Genomic DNA, 26,462 nt, shown 5'->3' with positions numbered 1-26,462 from the left:
CAGTGTGAAAGTTTGTGAAACCCAACAGTTTGAATAAAATATTTAGTGAATTCCTGTGAAACAGAGCAAACAAGAAGGATGAAAGAATCAGGTAAAATACTGATAATCATTTTTGGCAATATATAAGATTTCTATTTTACACATCACGTTTAATAAACTTAAAACAGTAACATGTCATAAACAGTATGCAATCTCCACATCTGCGGCAGGTAAATGCCGCATAAACAAAACATAACAGAATTGTTAACTAAAGTACAGGGTCAATAAAAATTATTTGCATTCTTCCAGGTGTACATCCAGTATACTTGTGGGTGAAAAGGGAATACAGTAGGTAGATAAGTTTTCCTAAAGAACACAATTGTTTGTTGTCAAATCAAACCCCAACTTCAGAGTTAAAATCGAGATTTGCGATAAACTACAATTTCATACAAATTAAGAAGTCAGTTTGGTACAGTACTGTACCTCCAACCATTACTATCCTTATAAAATGGCTCCAATCCAAATTTTGTCAGTATAGTCTGGGGGAAAGAAATTACCCTCCCCCTTTAAATTTGCCTCTGGGGAGATGTGTGATGACTCTGACCAAGGACTTAACTGTTACCAGGATAGAAAGCTGGCTGGTTTAAGCCGTCTAACTTGAATTAGCCTTATGTGTGGTATTGTTATGCTAATGAGCCAGATAAGCACAATCTGCACATGCTCAGAAAAACAAAACTTTCCTTAGCCACACTACGTATTGGCTAGGCGTACAGCTAGGCCTGGTGGAGAATTATGGTACGGTAAAACAAAGCAAAATAAGGGAACTAACTTCACTTGGCATGCAAATCAATCGTACTTACACACACACACAAATAATCTACCAATAAAATCACCTGCTAGTTAAGAAATAAGGCAAGAATGTTCACAAATTTAATTTTAAATTGATGTAATTTTGTTTTCTAGTATTGCAATGAACATCATATAGGCAAGCCCAGGCCTAGGCCATGGTTAACCACTTATAAAGATGTAGATAAAAGACCCAAAACAAATTAGAATTAAGTTATCAACTAACTAGTGCATTAAAATTATTCATGTACTTAATACTACTTACCTATATAATATTCAAAATGTATTGCTCACAAACGCCAGTATTTTTTATTTTAATACGCCATTTCCACGAATTGGCAGACGTCTTGAAGTGATAACAAAAAACCTAAGTCAGTGGTGCATAACCAACAAAAATAACATAAGCTTTGAGGCTAAATTGACCTCATGTTATTTAAAAATTCATAACTCCATAACGGAGGGTCGTATCACATAGATTTTTCTTGGAAAATGTATTTTTTTTTGTTGGTTAGCTGATATGCAGTCTTGCTAAGGAAAGTTGTTTTTCTGAGTACAGTATGTGCAGATTGTGTATATCTAGCTCATTAGCATAACCATACCACACATAAGGCTAATTCAAGACACTGCTTAAACCAGCCAGCTTCATATTTTGGTAACAGTCCTTGCTCTGACCACTGGTATCGTAAGTTCATCAGGCAAGTGATACTTGGCTTAGTTTAGTAGAAAATTATACTTATTTTCTGACGACTGGGTTTTTTATTCAAGTTACTGAGCAATGAGCATCAATTGTACTGTATCAAATTATAGTATCTAGATGACATTGCAACAATTAATAATAATAATAATTTTTGCCATTAAGCATTTATTCAAACTATTGCTCTGCAATAAAACAATCACTTGGAGGAGAAATAAGTCCCAGATTGATGTTGAATAGTAGTAGAGGTGGTTGGCGCATCGATTGTGGCTTGGACTTCAGGCCGAGGGTTTGAAACTCTTGCTGTGCAAGTCACTTGTGTCCTTGGACAAAGCACTTTATCTACTATTGTCTGTCTCCACCCAGGAGTACAAGTGGGAACCTGGTAGGTTCAAACACAACCATGCACTGATTACAGCTGCAACATTATGGGGCATGAATGTGGTTCCATGTGCTTGATCTAGTGACCGGGGGTAATAATGTATAGCGCATAGAGGTTAGTCTACAATATGCGCTATATAAGTTGACAATTATTATATTATATTATATTATTATTGAATAAAGATTTCTCTGATTCTTGTTAAAGAAAAAACATTTTTTGATATGTTGCACAACTGATATTTTTTAGACACAAAAATGTGTTTGACAAAAAATGTGGGAGCGTTAATGAGAAACAGGGCGATTGTGATCATCTGTAATTCATTAAATTGCTAAAAAGTTGAGATTTTTAAAATAATACATTCTCACATACTACCTTTACTATATTGCTTATCATTTTTCTTCAGAGTTCTCATCACTGCTGGTGCAACTTTCTGATGCAATCAGCAAGAAAAGTGAAATTTATGTAGATATGTTGAGGGTTTTATACAAAGAACTTGCTGATAATACATCGAATTTGGAGAAAGCTAAATCTGCATTTGAATTATTCAAATTACTAATAGCACCAGGCATCTTGAAGCCAACAGACATTTCGGTTTTGTTTGAAACAATTGAACTAACTGGATTAAAATATTTGAAGGATATAATTAAGAAGTATGAGACATATCCAGATGAAGTAGAGATCAGTAAGTTTTCACCACACCGTCAACAAATTGTTGCTCTGGGAAATGTGTTTTCAGTTAAGGATCTCCAAGATGTTTGTAAACTACATGAATGTAACTTTACTAATCCATGGAAATTGATTCAACATCTTGAAGATGAATCTGTTTTAACAGAAAATAACATGCCAATATTTCATCGACGTTTACAAGAAAGAAAAGAAAGTGAAGGTTAGTGAAAAGTGTAAATATTTGTTATTCTTTCTCACACATGTGAACACCCCTCGAAAAATAATAGAACAGTCGACTCCTGGTGCAAGCTCAAGCGGCCCCGCCACCATGCAACTTCCTCATTCTTTTTCGAGTCATGAGAAAGTGAACACTTCAGAATTATAAATTTTTTTTTATATTACTTGCTTATACAAGATCTTCTTTGGATTTTTACTGTTCTTGCTTGCTGTCACCATGACTGGGAAGTCGGAATGTCCGATCTGTTGGGGCCCTACGTCCAGTCCTAAAGTGGACAATCATAAAGTTTGCCCAGCATGTAGTTAGTGCAATGCTGAATTTCCTTGTGAGATTTGTGTGAGATGAATGCCATCTCGATTCGTAATCATCCAGGCCTGGCTGGCTGACCGTTTGTCGGGGGCTCTGGCCCCTGCAGATGTGGGAGCGTCCACTTCTGATGATTTCCGCCGCCGGTGCCGACACCTGCTTTTTCGCAGCCTGAAATTATGCAGGCAATTGCTGCGGCGGTGCAGACTACACTGCAAGCCACGTTGAATGTCGCAACGGTGTCGCATCTGGCCGTTCATCCTCTTTCCCTTGAACAGCTGCCGGACCTTTCGTCTTTTGCTGATGAGGAGATGGCCTCTCTTTCTGGGGAAGAGGAGAGGGACCGTGGGTAAGGTAAACCATGTTATCCCCACTGTTTTGGCGCACCTGAATATTACCGCGCCCGATGCCGAGCCGCCGGACCATCATTGGCCTACATTCGAGAACACCCGTCCATTGCTGATTGTTTCTTCATTTCCGGTGGTCCCTTTGGACCCTGCTCTCCTTGCTCGCCTGGAAGTCCAGGCAAAGGAAGTGACTCCACGTAAGGCCACACCCAGGCGTTTGTCTGCGGCCTTCCCGGTGCCTGAAGCACAGTATCATACGCTGCTGGCTGCACCGTCCATTCCCTGTGCGGCTCGCAATCGCGTTCGGGAGGATCAGGGCCTCATTGTCAGCTCTAAATTTGAAATGGTAAAATATATGATATGACAACCATAGCAGGCCCTAGCATACCCTGCAATTTACCCTACGGTCCACCACTGGTGGTGACGTCACAACTGACTTATAATAAACATTAGAGTATAGATGTTAGTATGTTAATGTGGTATAAACCAAGTATGATAGATGTTCACTTGTTGTCCTGTATGTACACATACTGTAAATCAGTGCAAACATTTTGATAAACACTCACTGGATATGTGCTGCCAAGAGAGTTAACAATACCAATGATTATATAAAATTACCTATTCTTATTTAATTTTTCATGGGTTTTATTTTTGTTTTTAAACAGATTTCGTTCAACTGCTTGTCAACGTTTCTAATGCAATCAGTGGGACCGATGAAACATACGTAGATATGTTGAGGGTGCTCTACACAGATTTTGCAAAAAATAAATCAGAATTAGAAAAAGCTGAATCCGCATTTGATTTATTCAATGTACTCAGAGTAGGAGACCTTTTGAAGCCGAAAGACATTTCAGTTTTGTTTGAAACAGTTGAAGTAACTGGATGGAAATTTTTGAAAGAGATAATTAAGACATATGAGATGTATCCAGCGGAAGTGAAAATTACTAATTTTTCAGAACATCGTCAACATGTTTTTGCTCTTGGAAACAACTTTACAGCTAGTGATTGTCTGAGTGTTAGTTACAGGTTCAAAGTTCCAGCTAAGTGTCGTTCCAATCCATGGAAACTACTTACATTCCTTGAAAATGAGAAGATTATTTCAGTACAAAACTGGTCATCGTTTGTCCAGAAGTTGGAAAAAATTGGTGTGTATAAATATTACAATTATTTTTTTAAACAATAGCCAATTGAAAGCCAAATCTTTATATGATCATTTTACCTGAAATACAGTATTTTATCCCAAATTACTGATTCCCACCTTCCCCCCCCCCAAAAAAAAAATCGCCAAAAAGAGAAATGAAACTAACATTTGTAGAAGTTTGAGCCCTTATAATGTACCTAATACCATGCATTGTCTAGAATCTCTATAAAACATGAGTCTTATACTGTATAATATATACAGGGTAAATTTTTTTCGCTACTGGTCTTGTGAAACGTTCGACCATGCTAGGTTTACTTCCAAGTGTGATTGAAATCTGCTCCCCCCTTCCCCCCCCCAAGCACCTATAGACCCTCTGATCTAAATTCATTATTAAATTACAAATAAATGCTCAATTCCTGTCAGTTTTGTTGTCAACATACCAGTTGATGAAGGGTACAATAAAATAAAATAAATGACAAGAACTAAAGAAAATTAATATTGTAGATAATTTTTAAAATAATTTAGTTTTATGTCACTAATGTTATGCTGTTGAAAAATGTGTAGCATGTATTTGATGTGCTCTACTGTACTGTAATTATACTTTAATTTAAAATTTATCTTTACAGGTATTAAAAAACGATCACCAATAAAAAGGCAAATGTTAAGCGAAGGTTTGTACTTATACTAAAATTACAAAAATATTCATTCAATAGTGAACTTAATCACTTTTCTATATCCTTCACAAGATAAACAAATTAGTACACATAAGATGCTCTCTATAGACTGAGTCCCATTATGAGGCTTTAGAGGGGGCTGAGTTGTTTACAGGTAGGTTGTCAGAAAAAAATCCTGTTGCCATGAGAGGAATATAATTCAGATGGGCAATTCTGCATGTCTTTGATTTATACAAACGTAATAGATAATACTAGATTTGAACTCGTCACTGAGGACAAGTTTGGTGATCCGCCGCACACAAGGAAATGAGCGTACGGTGGATAAATTATGGTGAAAATATCCTGAAACGTGCTTTAAATTATCTGAAAAGTGATATTCAGAATTTCCAAATTTTGCCGCACACGCCCCGACATGCGCATGGACGGTAATGGCATACAAAATTGAACCTTTTCAAGTATAATTTAAAAACGCCTCTTGGTTGGTAATGCCACACAAATTTTCCCTTCAAATTATGTACTGTCAGTCCGATAGCGCCAAAATACAGTATGCCGCCCTCTCTGTCGTCTTTTGATTTTTTGACAAATTTGAAGAAAGAGAGATGAAAGGGCTCCAAAAATTCATTCTTTTTGACCATGATGACGTCATCAAAATAAAAAATAAAGGGACGCTTCCGAAAGAGAATTGTCTCAGCTACAACATACTCACAGGTGGGAAACGATCAATTAAGAACAAGCGAGATACGTTCAAACGAGTATAAAAATAATGACGTCATAAATAAAAATTTAGTTTTTTCTTATTAAATTCAAATGCATTATGATGACGTCACAATGTCCGATCAGCCATAATGATCTATACTATCATATCTACTACTCATGTGCTTTCAGAATATGTAATAAAAATTTGGGGTTACCTTTCATCCAAAAGAGCTCTAACTGATTAAAAATAGGCATAATTTTAAGCATATATAATAGTTGACGCACGCGTATGCGCACGTTAAGAAGCGCGAACGGAAAATTAAGGTACATGACATTCAACTGAATTTGAATGTTGAAGGGTAAGGCTTACATGTCAAGGTCACAATCATTAAAAAATGATTTTTTGAAATAGTTTTTATCAGAAATTTGTCAAATTTGGTCACAATGTATAACTGTTTGCCATAAAGAGGTGTGTGTGTGTTTGTGTTTATGCCGGCTACCCGCCGGCAAAAATTTGTTTATATACTACATTGAAAATGAATACTTTCAGTAATAAAACAGTTAATATTTTTTATGAATACAGTGGAATAATATTCAATTTAAACATCATTTTTCATTATGCGAAATAGAAAAAGTCTATGGTACAGACCTGTATTTAGTATATTTTTTTTTTTTACAGATAGTGATATTGTGGAACCGTCACCATCAAAAAAACAAAGGTTAGACCAAGGTTTGTACTGCTAAATTCTTATGTATGCAATATTTATTTTTGTGCATGCTTGCATAAAAACATCTTTTTTGGATTTGTATGATATAATATATAATAAATATAAATTATTGTATAAGATAATAAACATATTGCAACCAAACATTGGTTGACAGGGAGCCAGAGGGAAGATTAAGTACATTTTCTTCACTTTATAATTGTTTTGTCAGTGCAGTTGTTTACATGCAATAAATTGTTTCTTTATAGGTAATGAAAAAGCATCAACATCAGAAATGCAAATGACATACCAAGGTTGGTATTGTGTACTAAATATTATCAGATTATTGTCAAGTTAGTTTGGACCCTACAGCAAATAGAAACTTCGGAGCCTCTTCCTGGAAAAATAGTATAAAACTTTTGAATATTTACTAAATTAACAGTATATCATTTAGGCCATATTGATTTATTTTGTCTCAAAGCTCTCCTGTTTCTAAAAATATAATGTGGAATGCCTTTTTTGTGTTAATTTTTATGGTTGAATATATTTTCATAAAAGTATTTTTATGGTTGAAGTGATCATAAACACCATGTATGATGCTACCCAGAAACAGTGCTAAGAGTCATGTCTTTTTCATTTTCTATTTTGTCTGATATCAGTTAAAAACAAATTATATAAAATGTGCAAAGATATATGCTTAGGTTGGAAGGAAATCCCACAGTATGCAAGGCCTATCTAGGCCTAGGTTTACACTAGGTTGATTTGTATTATTTTGCTTCATTGTGGAATGTGGTAATTTCACCTATTGAACACTACAACTATCTTTGTAAACTAAGGAGCTTAGACTGTTTCATTAAGCCTGCCTGATCTCATTATCAAAAGAAAACATAGAAAACACATAACAATAATTGATAAAAGGAAAACATTTGGAAAACTCCCTAGGATAAAATTCTTAAAATAAATGACATGGTAGGGGACAGAGCCAAAACAGATTACATTAAAAGAAAGAAGAACAGAACAAAATAGACAAGGAGAAAAGACAATGGTATAAAATATATTGCGTAGTAATGTAGGAAATGGCTTATTAGAAATATAAAATTTGAAAAAATGGGAAAATCATTGGGTTTCATTCAAAATGGAATACTGTATTACAGTGTTAAAAAAATATTCAAATTCTTAAGAGGGGCTCGGCCGACATAGCTTCGTCTTTGCCATTAGATATGGAGATACATTAATCAGAAGTCTTTACCACTTCTTACATAGCTAGATTGTGGATTTTACTTAACACGGGACTGCATTTTTTATTATTCATCAGTCAATCATTAAGTTGAGTTTTAAAGCTGAAAACGAAAATTAAAAAGCTTTAGACGTATAATTTAATGTGATGAACTTGTGTGAGGCCTTTAAAAGGTAAGCGCTTTTCTCACTTAAGAATTAAAGTGTGTTAACACACAACATGTTTAAGTCTACAATCTCTAGCAGGGTTTTTTTATATGTAACAGATGTTTCTACCTTTTTAGGCGAAAATAACGCACACAAATTACTAATGGCGTAGGAGCTTTGAGACACACTATTAAATTAACATGGTCTTACTAATAATATACAAACTATCTCTGAAGTATAAGCTGATCTCCAGCATTTATCTGCTGTGCTTAAAATGAAGAGGATTATGTTATATTTTTATTATAAAAAAAAACCTTTTCTTTATAGGTAGTGAGGAAGCATCAACAATAGAAAAACAAATAATACACCAAGGTTTGTATTGTGTACTCAATTTAGTGTATGCAATTATTGTCAAGTTATTTTGGATCCTACAGAAAATAGAAGATTTAGGAGTTATTATTTCCTGAGTTTATATATCTCGGTATCTTTATTCAAATTCCTTATAAAAAATTAAAAATCAAGTTGGAGACACTATTCACAAACAGCCAATGAGAAACATCAATCAAAATATTTAAACCCTAGTAAAATATAAAAATAGATTAAACCTTAGTCAAATACAAAAATATTAAACCCAATTTATTATTGCTATGAGTTGTGGACGTTAAGAAATAAAGCTTTAGACTGTGTACATGTTTTAGATGTTTATTCAGCAAACATTAAAATCAAATGTGAAAACCAACCATGACTTACAGAATGTGTAAATTTTAATGGAGATGCCAAAAAAAACAAAAACAAACAAAAACAAAATATTCGATATTCAACAGTTTTTGTAGTGGCTATCTTGAATTTGAGAATGGCTGCCATCCTAGCTTTTTGAAACCATGTTTTTTGGACTCAGAGAGCACAATGACATATGATTAGACACAAAATTTACCATTTTTGATAGAGAAGTGCAATTATAAAAACAAAATATTAAATGTTGTCCAACCTTTTTTGTAACCATGTATATTTTGCCTCAGAGACACATGTTCTTACACACCAAATTTACCATTTTTCATCATGGAGAAGTGGAATAACATAACAAAATATTCATTTTTTTTTGTGGTGGCCATCTTGAATTTCAAAATGGCTGCTATCCTATCTTTTTGAAACTGTTTATTGAATTCAGAGAGCTCAAAAACATATTATTACACCCAAATTTACCATTTTTAGAGGAGATGTGGAATTACTGAAATTCATTTTTGTGTTGGCCATCTTGAATTTCAAAATGGCTGGCGCCTTAGGCTTTTGAAGCATGCCTCAATGCATTCAGTGACCCCCCAATAACATATACACCAGACTTGCCCTTTTTCATTGACTATAAGTAAAGTTAATAATAATAATAATAATAATAAAAATAATAATAATGGGAAAATAATAATAATAATAAAAGGTTTATTTAACCATGGTTAACAATTGATCACCTTCATGGTGTTTTTCATCGATGCCGTAACAGACAATAATCAAACTTAACTAATGTTAAACAAAGATTAATATTAATTACAGAAAAAAAAAGGAAAATAAAACCAAATTAGAAAACAAAAATTAAAACATCAAAATACAAGATACAAAAAATTATTGTTATACATAAAAATGTGCTAATCTAAGATAATAGATTGAGTTATGAGCCAACATCTGAATTTTGGCAGTCATTTTCAAAATAGTTGCTAAGCAATGTGTACGCCCTTTTTCAGGAGGTTCCCCCTGCACCAGTTTTTTTATTTATACCCTAGTGATGCTAAATCAGTAGAGAAACTTTGGTCCCCGAAGAATGTTCACGGGAGCCCTGATTTTCAGTATACTAATATAAACACAAAAAAATGTTGGTAAATATAAATTCCAATTCTCGACACTATTAGGTAGGCTTAACATCTTAGTAGACATTCATTAATTGATCAAAATGTGATACAAATGCAGTTATGCATCTAATAAAATATACAAAGCTAATTAGCAACATGTTTCGGCATGTCACACAACATCAGGCAATTTAAAAGAATATGCTATTACCGGTTTATACATTACTGGGCTAATGTATGACAAACAAGCAAATATTAAGGTACCTTAGTATTTGCTTGTGTGTCATCGGACCAGTAGTAGCATAACATATCGTTAATTAGTTTCATAGATTGAAATGTGGAGTAAACATTATAATTCAACAGCTTTCTGGGATTTTCTGCTCATTATTTTTGGTGGTTCCTATGTCTATAATCATTTCTACTTTCAATATACCGGTACAGTATATGAAAAATATTGTTATGATTCAATTAATAACAATTTTTGTAGATAATTAGTAGTTACTATTATATATAATTATACCTATTGAAATGAAGAATGTAGTTTGAACATTGGACTAGGATTTATCTATTTGTGCTTACTTTTTTTATGTTTTTTTTTTTTCAGATAGTACAGAAGCATCATCATTAAAAAAACCAAAGTTAGACCAAGGTTTGTGTGTACTATGTTCTCAAAATTTATTATTTTTAAAGCACATTAATGCCAATGTGACAAAATCGTGACAAATAACCACACAACTAATTTCATATAATGAAATTGTCAATAAGTGTGCAAGTAGAGAAGCAGTATCTATATATTAATTCTGCTAATGCCTTGGTGCAAGTTCACCTATCTCCTCTGAAACCACTGGCAGGAATGTTCTCATATCTCATACACTGGGGTTTCTATATGTCACGAACACATTCCGCTACTTTTCAAGGCTGGATATTGGATAATAATGAAAAAAGCAGCCAAAAACCACCGAAAATCAGTACCTGTTTCGCAAGTCACCTACCTTTACTTAAATAAATCTTCTCTCTTAATCTGTACCGCAGTGTTCAGATCTAAAAAATATCACGTCAGGGCGTAAAAGAAACAGTCGACGCATGCCTTACTTCAACAAAATATATGAGCAAAGTTTTCAATGTTTGGCCTACTTTGGTATCTAGGATAAGTCACAGTCGGGCTTATCGCATCGTACTCTCAGCTGCTTAGAATTTCTGCATGGCTGGTTCTTCTAAAACTTCAGAATCAAAGTTCACTTCTTGTAAAAAATATAGTACAATGGTCTAAGGTGCTTATAGCTTAGAACGACCGCTAGCCACCATGTATTGGTAACGTGTTGAGAGCCAATAAGGCAATGTAATAAGGTAGCAGGAGACAAAAGTAAAATAGTCACAAATATACTGTAATATAAAAGCAATTTTGAGGAGTACACTGATTAGGACTGATGTAATTGTCTCTAAAATCAATACTGGAACTGATTTCCTAACTAAACACAGGTACATATACAACCTGAGGAATGTACATAGAAGTTAGTCACAGATTGCAACACTACTGCAGGTATGCTCTGGGGTATGGGGTGTCATAAGCAGCAAAAGTCATTGTTAAAATCAAAATGTAATTGCAAACTTCAATGTCTAATTTATCAAAACGTAGTCATAAATTTCTCAAAGTGTAGATATTTTCCCAAAACGAAGTTCTAATTTTTCAAAACATAGTTCAGGTTTTTCAAAACGTACAGTAGTTCAAATTTTCCAAAATGTAGTAACACGTTATATCTTCATTGCGGACTTATAAAATCCGCATACGCTATAAAACTAAAAGAAAATTCATACTTTTGGAGTCCGTACTGAGCCCAAAAAATCTGCAATGAAAATATAACGTGTTTAGTTCTAATTTTCCAAAATGTAGTTCTAATTTATTTAAAATGTAATTCAATTCAAACGTAGGTCTGACTTGATCAAACGCCCTCTCCAAATTCTGTTCCAAAACGTAAATCAAAAACCAGCCAAGCATGACTTGTTTGAAATACTTTTTCCAATGACCCAGGGAACAGTGAAGTGACCGGAGTGAATATATGGAATGACTTAGATATTGATTTGAGAACTGCGATTTGTATTTAAATACAAATTGTACGAGGTACTAATTAAGAAAATATAACCGGTTACGACCATGTGCTTTAAATGCATGGCCCCAATGGAAATCAGTGTTTTAACTGTTTGGGCTACCCTGGTAAATAAATGTGTAAAAATAAATAAATAAACAATACTAGACATACGAAATGTAAATCAAAACTAGTCAGCCAAGCATATTGTATGTAGAGGGTGCTGTAGAAGCAAGGACGTGTTTAGCAATCGTCTAGAAAAACGAAATATATTTTTACATTATTTTACCAGTTAAAGATCTTCACATCCAAAAAAAGTATATTAAATAATAATTAAGTAGTTGAGAATATTGTGGATGGTTAGGGATTATAAACCCAAATAATTCTGTGGGGTGGCACTGTAATTACCTAGGCCTAACGCAGTAACGGCTAGGCCAGGAGAAATTTTTGAAAATAGCCACCAAGGAAATCAGCATGAGAAAGGCTCCTCCTGGTGAGCTTGGCGCTGTTAATCAAATGCCATTGCGTTTGACCCTAAGTTCACAACATGAGATGGCGCCACTGGGACAGGATGAAAAGTAACAGGCCTAAAGACATTTGGTGATAAAAAAAGAACATTATATTTGTAAGAAATGTGACCTAAAAATAGATGTTTTTAAATCTAACCATGGTGAATTACCTGTGGCAGTAAAATGCGACATGCAAGGAACACAAGAGATACCATGGCATTGTAGAATATGTAGGAAATTTGCCAAGGAACTAGTTGTTGAGATCTTGGATATGAAAAGGTGTCAAAATAATTTAGAACATGAAGTACACCAAATTAAAGACCAGTTAAATAGTATCAAGACTCAAGGTATAAAGCCATGAAAAGGTAGATTTACACAGAGAAGTTCTAGAACAGGATAAGAGACGATTAAACATTGTAGTGAGCAATCTGCCAGAAATAGATAGCACCAGCACACCAAGGGCTGTTATGAAGTCTGTTAAAGATCTTTTTCATGGGAAACTCAAAGTTAATCCAAGGGATGCCAGTCAATTCGAGCGGATGTCAGTTCGAGAGGATGCCAGTTCGAGCAGATGCATTTAGTGTGAACTATAACAAGGGTGAATTTAACGTTGCCCTATTTTTGTATTTGTTTTAAATGCAAAAAATGCTCTGTGCACTAAAGTTCTGAAATGTTTTTGGTACTTTTTGATAATTATTCTATGTTTGAATTACAGTCTTGGCAAATCCGACTAAAAGATGGCCAGTAGCAAGCACTTATTTTAAAACTATAGCATTTTGCACATATAATTCATGGTTTCTGTATCCAGTTAGTTGAGGGGGGGTGGCGACTGGGCGAGTAATTTTTGGAGGGGCGTTCCCCCCCCCCCATGAACCCCCTAGATAACCCAGTGCCTGGCTCCCAGGCAAAGCCCGAGTCTCGGCAGAATGCAAATTGTTAGCTCAAAATAGGAAATTTTAATGTAATTCGTACATAACTTGCACAGGCTGTTGCACAATTTAATCTTTTCCTGCTCAAACCAGCATCCCCTCGAATAACTTCTGCTCGAATCTAGTAAAGGTAGAAATGAAGAATGAAATGGCAAAAAAAATTAGCATTAGTTAAGGCCAAAAAAACTCAAAAATGATCCTGTGTACAAGGATGTTTTCCTGAAGCCAGACCTAACCTATGACCAACGACAGAAAGAAATTGAACTACGCAAAGAGCTAAAGAGAAGAGAAAATGGAGAAAAAAAATTGAGAATTGTAGGGGGAGAATAGTATTTTCCAAACCTACCCTCACAAAAGAAGATCTATAAGCCCAAACACATATGTAAATAGATCACCAGACACAAAGCACCAGTTTAGCGGGTATTAGAAAAAAATTGAAATGCACCTTCACTAATGCACAAAGTATTGTCAACAAGAGAGATGATCTGCAACTATATATACAAGAAGAATTACAAGACATAGTGGGTATCGTGGAAACATGGCTCAACAAGGATATAGGAAATACGAAACTACAGATCCCTGGATATGAAATCACTAGATGTGACAGACAAGGTAAAGCACATGGGGTATCATCTTATACACCAAAAATGGCATTGAAACACATCCCTATGCAAATGCAATATTATCTGAATACTGTACTTTGAAGCACTGCAGTGTAATATTTCAAGCCCGGGAACCAAACTGGATTTGTTACTCTGAATAGTCTATAGAAGCTCAAACAACACTGAAATACAAAATGTATGCTTGAACCATGTATTGAAATGCCTGGGCGATGAACAGAGAGACATTTTGATTATAGGCAACTTCATTACCGAGACATTGATTGGGAACTATGCAGACCCGATCAAGTAGACCAGAAGCATTCCTTGATGTGATCCTTGACAACTTATGGTCTCAAAATGTGGCCAAACCAACAAGACAAGACTCTATTCTTGATTTAGTAATTACTTCAAACCCTGACATGATTGACGAAGTGGAGGTCATAGCATATCTTGGTACAAGTGATCATAATATGTTGCAATGGAAAATTTCACCCCCTAAGAGAGATTTCAAAAATGCCAATTATGACAAAATGAAAGCTGAATAAAGAGAATGAATTGGAAAGCTATTTTTTAAAAACAAAACAGCAGAACAAGCCAGGGTGTATGCTGAAGAGGAACTACAAAATTTGATTAAACTTATGTACCACTAAAGCATCAGTCCAAAAAGAAAGCTCTTTGGGTAACTAGGAGAGCCAAACATTCTATTTGATGATAACAAAGAGCATGGAGGAAGTATAGTAACAATAAGACAAATGGGAATCTAGAAAAATACAAAAGATGCCAGAAAGAAGCAAAATATGAAGTCAGACAAGTCAAGTGCGAGTTTGAAAGAAAGTTAGCCCAGAATATTAAAGAAGATTCGAAAAGTTTCTATGCCTACGTTAGATCAAAACAAAAAGTTAAGGATTCCATTGGTCCACTGAAGTCAGATGCAGGAGAGAAAATACCACCTGGTAAACCTACTGCAGAAGTATTAAATGATTTTTTCTTATGTCTTTACAAAAGAAAATGAAGGTGTACCAAATATTTATGAAGGACCCAAAGATAGTTTACTAAAAGAAATTATTATTACAGAAAATAAAAAAAAACTAAAAAAAGTTTGGACCCAACAAAAGCAGCTGGCCTAGATGGGATCCCTCCGTCTGTACTGAAGTCACTAGTAAAACGCTGGCAGAAGGAACAGTCCCAGATGACTGGAGAACTGCTAACATCGTCCTAATATTCAAGGGTTCACTATCAAAACCTAGTGACTATCGATCTATCAGCCTGACATCAAGCATTGGTAAAATTCTAGAATGTATTATAAGAGATCATATAGTATACCATCTGGATAAGCATAATCTAATACATGATACAACATAGTCTCAGAAAAGTCAAATCCTGCACAACAAATCTACTAGAATACCTAGAAGTTATAACTAAATTAGCTGATGAAGGTAACTCAATGGATGTCCTGTACCTTGATCTGGCGAAAGCATTTGATACAGTACCACATTGCAGATTAATAGCAAAAACCAGGGCTCATGAAATAGGAGGTGATGTATTACAGTGGATTCAGGCATGGCTAAAGAATTCGAAGAAAAATGTTGTTACCCAATGTGCAGAATCAGGCTTTGGTAACTAGTTCTGAAGTACAAGGTTCTGTGATGGGCCCCATCTGTTTTCTAATGTATATGAATGACCTGGAATGTGACATCAGCTGCCTGAACTCTACCATTAGCAAGTTTACAGATGATACCAAACTGATACTCCCAACAGCAACAACTGATGATCACATCAACATGCAAAATGATATCAACCACCTCCAAAATTGGGCGGAGAAATGGCAGATGACATTTAATATAGAGAAGTGCGGCATCATACACATCGGATACAACAATGCACGCCAAACATATAACATGGGAAGCACGATGCTAAATGAAATAAGTAAGGAAAGAGATCTCGGTGTGATGATAAGTGAGTCATTGAAAATAGCCTCCCAATGTGCAGTAGCAGCTAAGAAAGGAATCAGGGCACTGGGGATGATCAAGAGAAATTTCACTTACAGAACTAGAAGTGATCCTTAAATTATACAAATCTTTGGTCAGACCACACCTGGACTACGCTGTGCAAGTCTGGAACCCATACATGGAAAAAGATAAGCAAGTTTTAGAAAAAGTTCAGGCAAGAGCTACTCATAAGTATTTGCCCTACGAAGACCGGTTGAAAACATTAAATCTTACAACGCTCAGCAAGAGACGTGAGAGGGGAGACCTTATCCAAACCTAGAGAATAATGGACTTTTGCTGCGTATGGCATCCCATACTGGGGAACTAGAGGGATGCCATGCAACTATAGGGTACTATGTTACACACATATTTAGTCAATGCGAGTCAGAGCATACCCTACAATGCTTAAATTTGCTATTGTGACAACCGTGTGGTGGCATCAAATTAGCCAATATAACATGGAATGGAAGTGGTGCTTCCAAGAGTATGTGCGCATGCTCTTCTTCTCATAAATCGGGACCTCCACTGTTGATCGGGTATTCTATCTACAGTATAAGCCTAATCTGAATGATTAAAGTTTAAATATATTTACATACATATGACCGGTATTATTTGAATTGAAATTTGTTAAAATACAGGAATAAGAATTCTTTTGTAGAAAAGACAACCATGCCAGTATTAAAAATAAAATACATTGTATTTTGACTATAGAACACAATCTGATTCCGTATAATAGTAGGCTTACAAACTTTTCCTATCACTAGCAGAGAGCTGATGAGTGTAAGGTAAAGTGGGGGGATCAGTGATTAAGTGAGGGGGATAACTCGCAAAATAAGGTGATTTGAGGTAATTTTTAACTACTTGCGCATGATTTGTGGGCGGGGGCATGACTGGGGAATTGGCGAGTTTTTTTTTTTTTAGAGGTAGGATAAGGGACGAGCATGCCCTTTGCACATCCTCCTAGTATGCCAATACCTAGCATACCCTGCAGTGTATGCTACGGTCTGCCACTGCTGTAGTCTTATATGCCTCAAACAACTCAATCGGTAAACATAAAATGTACGCCTGGGCACAAAGGCATGATATTATATGCTAGGCCAATGCTTAATGATTTTGGCTAGGGCTAGCCTAGCCCTACATACAGGCCAACCTAGCTAGCATAGCTAGAGTACGTCTAAGGCCCCTCTCTCTCGAGTCCGGGTCGATTTGGATTGGGACATTATGGCTATTCTATCGCAATGCCATACTGCATCAACATAGCGACACTGAAGTTTAAATTTTGGGTCTGAGCTACACAGTAAGATGGGGCCAGCTACTTTATAAACAAAGGTTTGAGCAAATATGCATCAATCGCTCAGCACACCACAGTATCTACTAGAGATTTAGCCATAATGTAGTTAAACTTATTTTGTGTATGCCAAAGTCTCAAAGTGCTCGTGGAGCGGACTAGCCCATCCTCTTCCCCTAAGCATCATTTTGGGTCTGAGCTACGCAGTTATGTGTTGCCAGCTACTTTGTAAACAAAGGTCTGAACAAATCTGCATCATCGTTCAGCGCACCACAGTATCTAATAGAGATTAAGCCACCTTAACCCTGAAGCTGGTCCTACTATACTGAAATTTGTACGTTATTATTGTATACAATTTAAATCAAACATTTTTTATAATATTAATAAGAATAGATGAAGGCATTACTGTCATTTGATATATTTATTGTAGATTTGATCATCAGAAAGTTTGTAATAACATGGCTGAAACAATGGTACAGGGATGTAAACCTAATGACACCATCAATCTGGAATGAACAGTATAAATTAGATATTGCAGAAGTATTCACTGAGCTCATCCTACTGCAGCCTGAAAGACAAAGTGAAGGAGCACAAACCAAGTCAACAACAGTAAATAAGGAAAGTAGACTCATATCATTAACAGAATTATTGGGTATTATTGAAACAAGAGATCCATGTAAGGTATTAATTACAGGAAAAGGAGGGATGGGTAAAACTACCCTGCTGAGATATATTGCTCATAAATGGGCTACTGATGATGAACCTACCTGTAATGTCTTTGCTGATAAATTATTGTTTTTAATAAATATCAGAAGCATTGGAGGAAGTGCACATTTTTTGGATTTAATTATGAAGCAGATATGTACAAAAGAATTCATTCTTACAAAAAAGTTTCCATCTGATTCTGTTGAAACTTTTCTTGTCAGAAATGCTGGTGAAATAGTAATTTTATTGGATGGATATGATGAGTTGGAAAAAGATAGTAAGGACCCTATAATTCTATTCAAAGGATTGGAATTAGAAAAAAGCACTGTGGTGCTAACATCTCGGCCTGAAAACACAGCTGATTTGGTTAAATGCTGTGATGTACATATTAAAGTGAATGGATTCAGTCCAGAAAACATCAAGAAGTATCTTCAAAATCATTTTCAATCAATAAATAAATCTGAATTAGGTGAATCACTAATTACAGAGTTCAGACTTGATGAAGATAAATACCCATCATTATGGGGTGAAGGTCACCAAGAGGCTTTTCAGTTATGCTCATCACCATTGTTATTGCTTAAGATTTGTACCATATGGGAACAAAATCAACATCTTCCAAAAGACATGTCAGATCTTTTCAAGGAACTATTTTGTTGCATTTTAAGTCAATACATATGCAAGACAGATAATAAAACTGCTATATCTGAATTTGACAGAATTCCAAAGCAGTATAAGCATGCCATTTATATATTAGGAAAATGTATGTATGAAGGCCTGAAGGAAAATAGATTGAGTATTGATAAATATGTATTGACAAAAATGGGAGTGAAAGAAAAGCTAGATATAGATTTAGCACTTAAACTTGGATTTGTTTACAAAGATCAACCTGCTAGTCGAGGTGATTTAAGGATATTTTACACAACCCCAAGCAAATTACTTTCGGAGGCGCTAGCAGGGTATTACCTATCTGAACTGAAATGGAATTTAGAAGATGATGAATACGAGGAGATAAGATCCAATGAATACTTGCATATGACAAGAATGTTTACAATAGGATTTCTAGGTGCTAAAGCTGGTAAAATGCTAAAGCATTGGTTGAGAATCAGGGCCTCAAATTATTACTCAATAGCACAATGTTTCAGATACATAAAAGAAGAAAATGAAAAACCTGTACTACAGGAATTAGATAACAACATGTCCCCTGAAATGAAAGAATATAATGAACAAATGTGTCAGTCTTTTAGAAGCGTTCTTGATGTTGACAAAAGTGATTTAAGTATGCATTTATTCAAAGCTATTGAAAGATGTAGCATTGAATATAGAGACTGTCCTGAAAAACTTGAAGAGAAAGTAATATCATTGGCACCTACATCCAGTGACGTATCCAGTAATGTAATGTTTTACAAAAGCGTTGCACATGTGTCAATTGTAGTACAAGAACTACAAGCCAAGAAAATGTTAAGAAGTGACTTTGTAAACAATCAGAACTTACTTCGTTACATTTCAAATTTGAGGGAAAAAGATATCAATATCCTTTCAGATGAAATGGAATACCTACAATTAAAATATAGTCTTACGTCAGCCACTTTGAATTTTGCTTTTAATTCAACATTCTTAAATCATTTCTTGAAACATGCAAACCTTTCTTCCTTACATGTGCAAAACTGTCCAAAATCGAAAATACTTAGTGATGTTATTAGCGATTTACACAAAACTGATGTAAAGTTGACATTAACAAAACTTGATATAAGTCATACTGATCTACATGATATTGATGGAACATTACTAGGAAAACTATTTAAAGTAGCTCCTAAATTAAATTGCTTGAATATAAGTAGTTGTAGGCTATCAGGTGATATTTTGAGGGCAATGATTACAGAATGTCAGAACAGTGAAGTTACATTAGACAGATGCAGCCTTGACATTAGCAATAATGGCATTGATGATGCATTATTGGAAGATATACTGAAAGCGTATCCTAATTTATCTTGTCTTAATATTGGTTCATGTCAGTTATCAAAAGATAGTTTTCATAACCTGGCTAGTAAATTTGAAAATAACAAATCTGGAATTGCATTATGTGAACTTGATTTCTGTCAAAATAATCTAGGTAACTTAGATGGAAACATATTTGCAAGGGTATTAAGTATACTTCCTAAACTGTCATTATTGAACATAAGTAAATGCAGTTTATCAGGCAGTATTGTTAATGAAATTATGGATACATGTAGTAGGATTAATCTAATATTAAAAGACAACATGCTTAGATTGGAGGGCAACAATCTTTCAGATATTAATGGTAAATTGCTTGTGGAGTTAATAAGAGTAATATGTCATCCTTCTGATACTTTAAAGTGGAGTGATTATTCTTTTACAGCTGATAACATAGAAAAGCTTGTTAATTCAGTAGGTGAAAATGGAATATTGAATTTTCAATGGTTGGATTTGAGTAGGATTAACCTATCTTCAATTAGCGGAAGAACGCTAGCTTGCCTTATAAAGATCTCTAGAAATCTGGTGTTTTTGGACATGAGTTATTGCAGTTTAAAAGGTAGAATTGTTAATGAAATGATAGAGGAATGTTGTCTCAAGAAAGTAGTGTTGAAAAAAAATGTGCTTAGATTGGAGGGCAATGACCTTTCAAGTATTGATGGTAAATCACTTGCAGAGTTAGTCAACATAATGTACTATCTTAGTGATTCTTTCAGGTGGAGTGATTATTTTCTTACAGCTGATAACCTAAAAAAGCTGATTGAATCCATAAATGAAAATGAGACATTAAAATGGAAAAAGGTAGATTTGAGTAGGATTAACCTATCTGTAGTCACTGGAAAATTATTAGCTTGCCTTTTTAAAATTTCACCAGACCTGGTCTTTGTTAACATGAGTCATTGCAGTTTATCTGGGATTAATGTTAATGAAATGGTAGATGCGTGTGTAGGGATGAATTTAGTATTGAAAGACAATATGCTTAGATTGGAAGGAAATAACATATCACTTACTAATGGTAAATCACTTGCAGAGATTGTCCGGATAATGTATCATCCTAATGATACTTTAAAATGGAGTGATTATTCTCTTCAAGCAAATAATCTAGAAAGTCTGGTTAAATCGCTAGGTGGGACATGTAATTTTAAAAAGATAGATTTTAGGGAGATTGATTTAAGTTCAATCAGCGGAAAAACAATAGCTTGCCTTATTAAGGTCTCTACAGATTTGACTCGTATTGATATGCGTAATTGCAATGTATCTTGGAAAATTGTTAATGAAATGATGAAGGAATGTTTGAAGATGAAAGTAGTATTAAAAGAAAACCTGCTTTTTCTGGAGGGTAATGATCTTTCAGATATTGATGGTAAATCACTTTCAGAGTTAAACAGGTTACTATTTCATGATTATGATACTCTAAGATGGAAGGATTATTCTCTTACAGCTGTTAACTTAAAAAAGCTGATTGAATCACTATCAGAAGGTCAATGTGAAGCATTTCACTGTAAGAAGATAGATTTTAGTAGGATTAATCTATCTTCAACCAGTGGAAAAACACTGGCTTGCATTTTTAAAATCTTTGCAGACCTGATTCATATTGACATGAGACATTGCAGTTTATCAGGCAATATTATTAATGAAATGATGGAGGAATGTGGTAGAATGAATGTAGTATTGAAAGACAAGTTGCTTAGTCTTGATGGTAATAACCTTTCAGATATTAATGGTAAATCACTTACAAAGTTAGCCAATGTATTGTATCTTCATTATGATACTTTCAGATGGAGTGAATATTCTCTTACAACTGTTAATCTGAAAAAGCTTGTTGAGTCAATAGGTGAAAATGAGAGATTGAATTTTGAAAGGATAGATTTGAGTGGTATTAAGCTATCTTCAGTCACTGGAAGAACATTAGCTTGCCTATTTAAGATATCCCCAGACCTGAGACATGTTGACATGAGTCATTGCAATTTAACAGGCAGTATTGTTAATGAAGTGATGAAGGAGTGCAGTAGAATTGATTTAGTATTAAAAGACAACATGCTTAGATTGGAGGGAAATGACCTTTCAAATATAGATGGTAAATCACTTACAGAGTTAGTGAGGGTAAATGATAATCAGAATGATACTTTCAGATTGAGTGATTATTATCTAACAGCTACTAGTCTAGAAAGGTTGGTTAAATCAGTAGATGGAAATGAGAAACTGAATTGGGTATGGATAGAGATGAGTAATATTAACTTATTTTCAATCAGTGGAACAGCCTTAGCTTGCCTTTTTAAGATCTCTCCACATCTGATCTGTGTTGACATGAATCATTGTAATTTATCAGGCAGTATTGTGAATGAAATGTTTAATGAATGTGGTAGGGAGAAGGTAGTATTGAAAAACAACATGCTTAGAATGGTGGGCAATGACCTTTCAGATATTAATGGTAAATCACTTGCTGAGTTAGTCAGTGTAATTCATCAGCCTGATGGTAATTTCACATGGAGTTCTTATTCTCTTAAAGCTCATAACCTCCAAAATCTGGTGAAGTCGGTAGGTAAGGATGGGATATTGAATTTAAAAAGGGTAGATTTAAGTGGGATTGACCTTTCTTTAATCAAAGGAAAACAGCTAGCTTGTTTTTTAAAGATCTGTGTAAAGCTGACCTTTATTAACATGAGTAATTGCAGTTTATCAGGCAGTATTTTTAATGAAATGATAGAGGAATGTGGTTGGATGAATGTAGTATTGAAAGACAATATGCTTAATCTGGAGGGCAATGACCTTTCAGATATTGATGGTAAATCACTTGCAGAGTTAATCAAGGCATGGCAGTATAATCATTTTCTATGGAGTGATTGTTCTCTTACAGCTGATAACTTAGTACAGCTAGTTGAATCAGTAGGTAAAAATGAGAAATTAAATTGGGAAGTAATATATTTGAATAAGATTAACCTATCATCAATCAGTGGAAAAACATTAGCTTGCCTGCTTAAGATCTCCCCAGACCTGACCCATATTGACATTAGTCATTGCTGTATATCAGTCAGTATTGTTAATGAAATGATAGAGGAATGTGATAGGCTGAATGTAGTATTGAAAACCAATATGCTTGGATTAAAGGGAAATGATCTTTCAGATACTGATGGTAAATCACTTGCAAAGTTCATCAGGGTAATCAATATGCATTATAGTGGTACTTTCACATGGAGTGATTATTCTCTTACAGTTGCTAATCTAAAAATGCTGGTTGAATCAGTCGATAAAAATGAGAAATTAAATTTGAAATCGATAGATTTGAGTATGATAAACCTATCATCAATTAGTGGAAGAACATTAGCTTGCCTTTTTAATATCTCTCCAGACCTGATCCATATTTACATGAGTAATTGCAGTTTATCAGGCAATATTCTTAATGAAATGGTAGAGCAATGTGTTAGGATGAATGTGGTATTAAAAGACAACATGCTTACATTGGTTGGCAATGATCTTTCAGATATTGATGGTAAATCACTTGCTGAGTTAGTCAGTGCAATTCATCAGCCTGACGGTAATTTCACATGGAGTTATTATTCTTTTACATCTGATAACCTCCAAAACCTGGTTGAATCGACAATAGGTGTAAATAGGGTATTGAATTGGACACGGATAGATATTAGTAGGATTGACCTATCTGGAATCAGTGGAGCAACATTAGCTTGCCTTGTTACGGTCTCTACAGACCTGATCCATATTGACATGAGTAATTGCAGTTTATCAGGCAGTAATGTTAATGAAATGATAGAGGAATGTGGTAGGATGAATGTTGTGTTGAAAAACAACATGCTTAATCTGGAGGGTAATGACCTTTCAGACATTAATGGAAAAGCACTTTCAAAATTGGCCCAGATACTGTATCATCACCATGATACTGTCAGATGGAGTGCTTATCATTTTACAGCTGATAACATACAAAAGCTGGTTGAATCAGTAGGTGAAAATTACACAGTGAATTGGAAAAAGATAGAGTTGAGCATGATTAATTTATCTTCAATCAGTGGGAACATATTAGCTCGTTTTTTTAAGATCTGTTCAGACCTGATCCATATTTACATGAGTAATTGCAGTTTATCAGGCAATATTCTTAATGAAATGGTAGAGCAATGTAGTAGGAGGAATGTGGTATTGAAAGACAAAATGCTTAATGTAGAGGGCAATGACTTTTCAGATATCAATAGTAGATCACTTAAAGAGTTAATCAGGATAGCTTATGAGCCTAATGATACTTTTACATGGAGTTATTATTCTCTTACAACTGATAATCTAGAAAATCTGGTTGAGTCAGTAGGTGAAAATATGACATTTAATTGGAAAAGGATAAATCTTAGTGGGATTGACATGTCTTCAGTCAGTGAAACAACATTAGCTTACCTTTAAAGATTTCTCCAATCTGATCTATATTGACATGATTAATTGCAGTTTATCAGACAGAATTGTTAAAAAAGATGGAGGAAATTAGTAAGATGAATGTAGTACTGATGGACAGCATCACATATTGATGGTAAGTCACTTGTAGAGTTATTCAGGACACTTAGTTAAAATACACAATTTTTGCAGATAATAAGCAAATATATTATGTTCCTCCTCTGATCATAGTGAATTAGAATCTGCCAGTGTTTATTTAAGTTAAATCAACAATTTTCCTTACAGATGGTTTTTAAGCTTTTATTTTACAACCTACGTACCATATGTAAAACTGAGTACAGATACTGTACTGTAGAATACAAAACAACCAATTACCTTGTTTGTATAGATATCTGTGTGAGTTGTATAGTTGTCCAATATTTGGTTGAATAATGGTAATTTTGTAAGGTGTTTATAGTCTTAGATAATTAATATTTTACCTGGGAAGCATATTAAAAGTGCCATTTTACTCTAAAATTTCTGAGCATATTTTTATTCAATTTTTTTCTCTTAATCTGAATCTAAATATTTCTAATACCATGCTTTACTATTATCATATTATTATTATTATTATTATTATTATATTATTGCTATCCTTTATGGTCTAATTATACATGCTTGGCACATCTCTCCAAGTATTATACTAGCTAGAACTACTCTTTACTTTTGAATGTTTAATAGAGAAAAGAACACGTATATATTATGCTGCCAAACTTTGGAAGGATCTGTTTACGGATATTTAGAGCATCATTCATTCTCTCATTATTATTTTAATGATTTTATATATAAGTTATTATGATTATTAGATAAATTCATATTTTCATGACTTTTTGCTAACTAACTTCGGAATACTAATTAAAACACTTTTTTCCTAAGATGCTTTGTTCATTGTAAAATAGCTAAAAATATTAAGTTATTTTTTACGTGTACCTCAAGGAAGAGCAATGTTACAGCCAGAGAAAACAAAATGGTTGAGGTTTTTTGGGCTAATTTAATTGAATAATAAGTAATAATAATTGGCATGTAATAATAATAACGATAGTCATATGAGAGTTTGTGGAAAATATTATTAAGCTACATCTTTTTAAATAGGCATCTGAAGTGTGTATTGAATAATTGCTACTACTCCATATTTTTAAAAAATGAGTGCTCCACCAGTAGTATATTTTAATTCCAGTCAGATTCAGAGTCTATGAATGATAAAGGAGATTTCTTATAAATATGATGACTTGTCATTATTACATATGAATATATTTTTGTAAAGGTCTGTCCATACTGTATTTTCAAATTTTCTATAATATTGTCATGATGTAATATCATTTGTCACATGTTTTTGTCAAGTCAAATTTGATAGGCTGGACAGGGCTCAACACAATCAACTGCAACCTACAAAAGTTCTTCTGGATCCATTATATTTAATATACTATACCTCATCAATATTAATAAGGTAATAACAATATTTCATTGCTTAATTCCACTCAGTATGGGGTTCTGTTTCTGCTGTACTACTGTACTTCCCTGCGCATGCAAAGTCCATGCGTACATGGAGAAAAAAATACCACCTAAAATCGACTACTGCACTGCAGCCTACGAGAAGCATATGCAAACTGTGTAATCTTACCCTTACAGATGGCTAATATAGACAGAAAATTTGCTGTTTAATATTTATGAGGCATAGTAAAAAAATACAACATGGTTCTGTTTGGTAAAGCAGTGAATACTACTTCCCTTGTTGTTGGATGACTGAGACTACCTCTCTGCACTTCACATCAAGAGGTAGTTCCAATCCAACACCTTCTGAAGTAGTATTTACTACTTCACCTCAAACCACTTGTAATTTGTGTAATACTACTGGTTTATGTATAATTTCTGTAAGAGTTAACCCATACATTTGGAACCTTGTATATTACCACATACTGATATTGTAGTAGATTTGTGAACAATAACAATACATTTTTTGGTTAGTATTTTGAAAAAATTTTAGCCTTTGATAAAAATTAAGGTAAATTTTTGTAATAAATGCTGTCTTTTATTCAAATAAACATA

The 26,462-nt window shown here is 34.3% G+C and overlaps 1 protein-coding gene across 1 annotated transcript; it reads left to right on the top strand.

The window, feature by feature from the left end:
- On the top strand, window positions 1–26,462 carry LOC117120766. The gene is made up of 9 exons (XM_033265849.1): window positions 1–91; window positions 2,305–2,787; window positions 4,124–4,603; window positions 5,226–5,270; window positions 6,649–6,699; window positions 6,943–6,987; window positions 8,384–8,428; window positions 10,496–10,540; window positions 17,722–26,462. Exons 1-9 carry the CDS (start codon window positions 79–81, stop codon window positions 24,387–24,389), a joined length of 7,875 nt encoding a protein of 2,624 aa, XP_033121740.1. The 5' UTR covers window positions 1–78; the 3' UTR covers window positions 24,390–26,462.

This window comes from Anneissia japonica, unplaced genomic scaffold (assembly GCF_011630105.1).
Source record: "Anneissia japonica isolate Jap-2015-1 unplaced genomic scaffold, ASM1163010v1 scaffold69_len1423075_cov170, whole genome shotgun sequence".
NCBI classification, from domain to species: domain Eukaryota; kingdom Metazoa; phylum Echinodermata; class Crinoidea; order Comatulida; family Comatulidae; genus Anneissia; species Anneissia japonica.
The sequence above is the reverse complement of the archived record's forward strand: the minus strand, read 5'-3'. Positions and strand labels throughout refer to the sequence as shown.

Bases quoted from the DNA above. Each gene is read 5' to 3' on its own strand.
- LOC117120766 (XM_033265849.1), top strand. The intron at 8,429-10,495 runs GTTTGTATTGTG...TTTTTTTTTCAG, and splicing joins AAAACAAATAATACACCAAG to ATAGTACAGAAGCATCATCA. The intron at 10,541-17,721 runs GTTTGTGTGTAC...TATTTATTGTAG, and splicing joins AAAACCAAAGTTAGACCAAG to ATTTGATCATCAGAAAGTTT.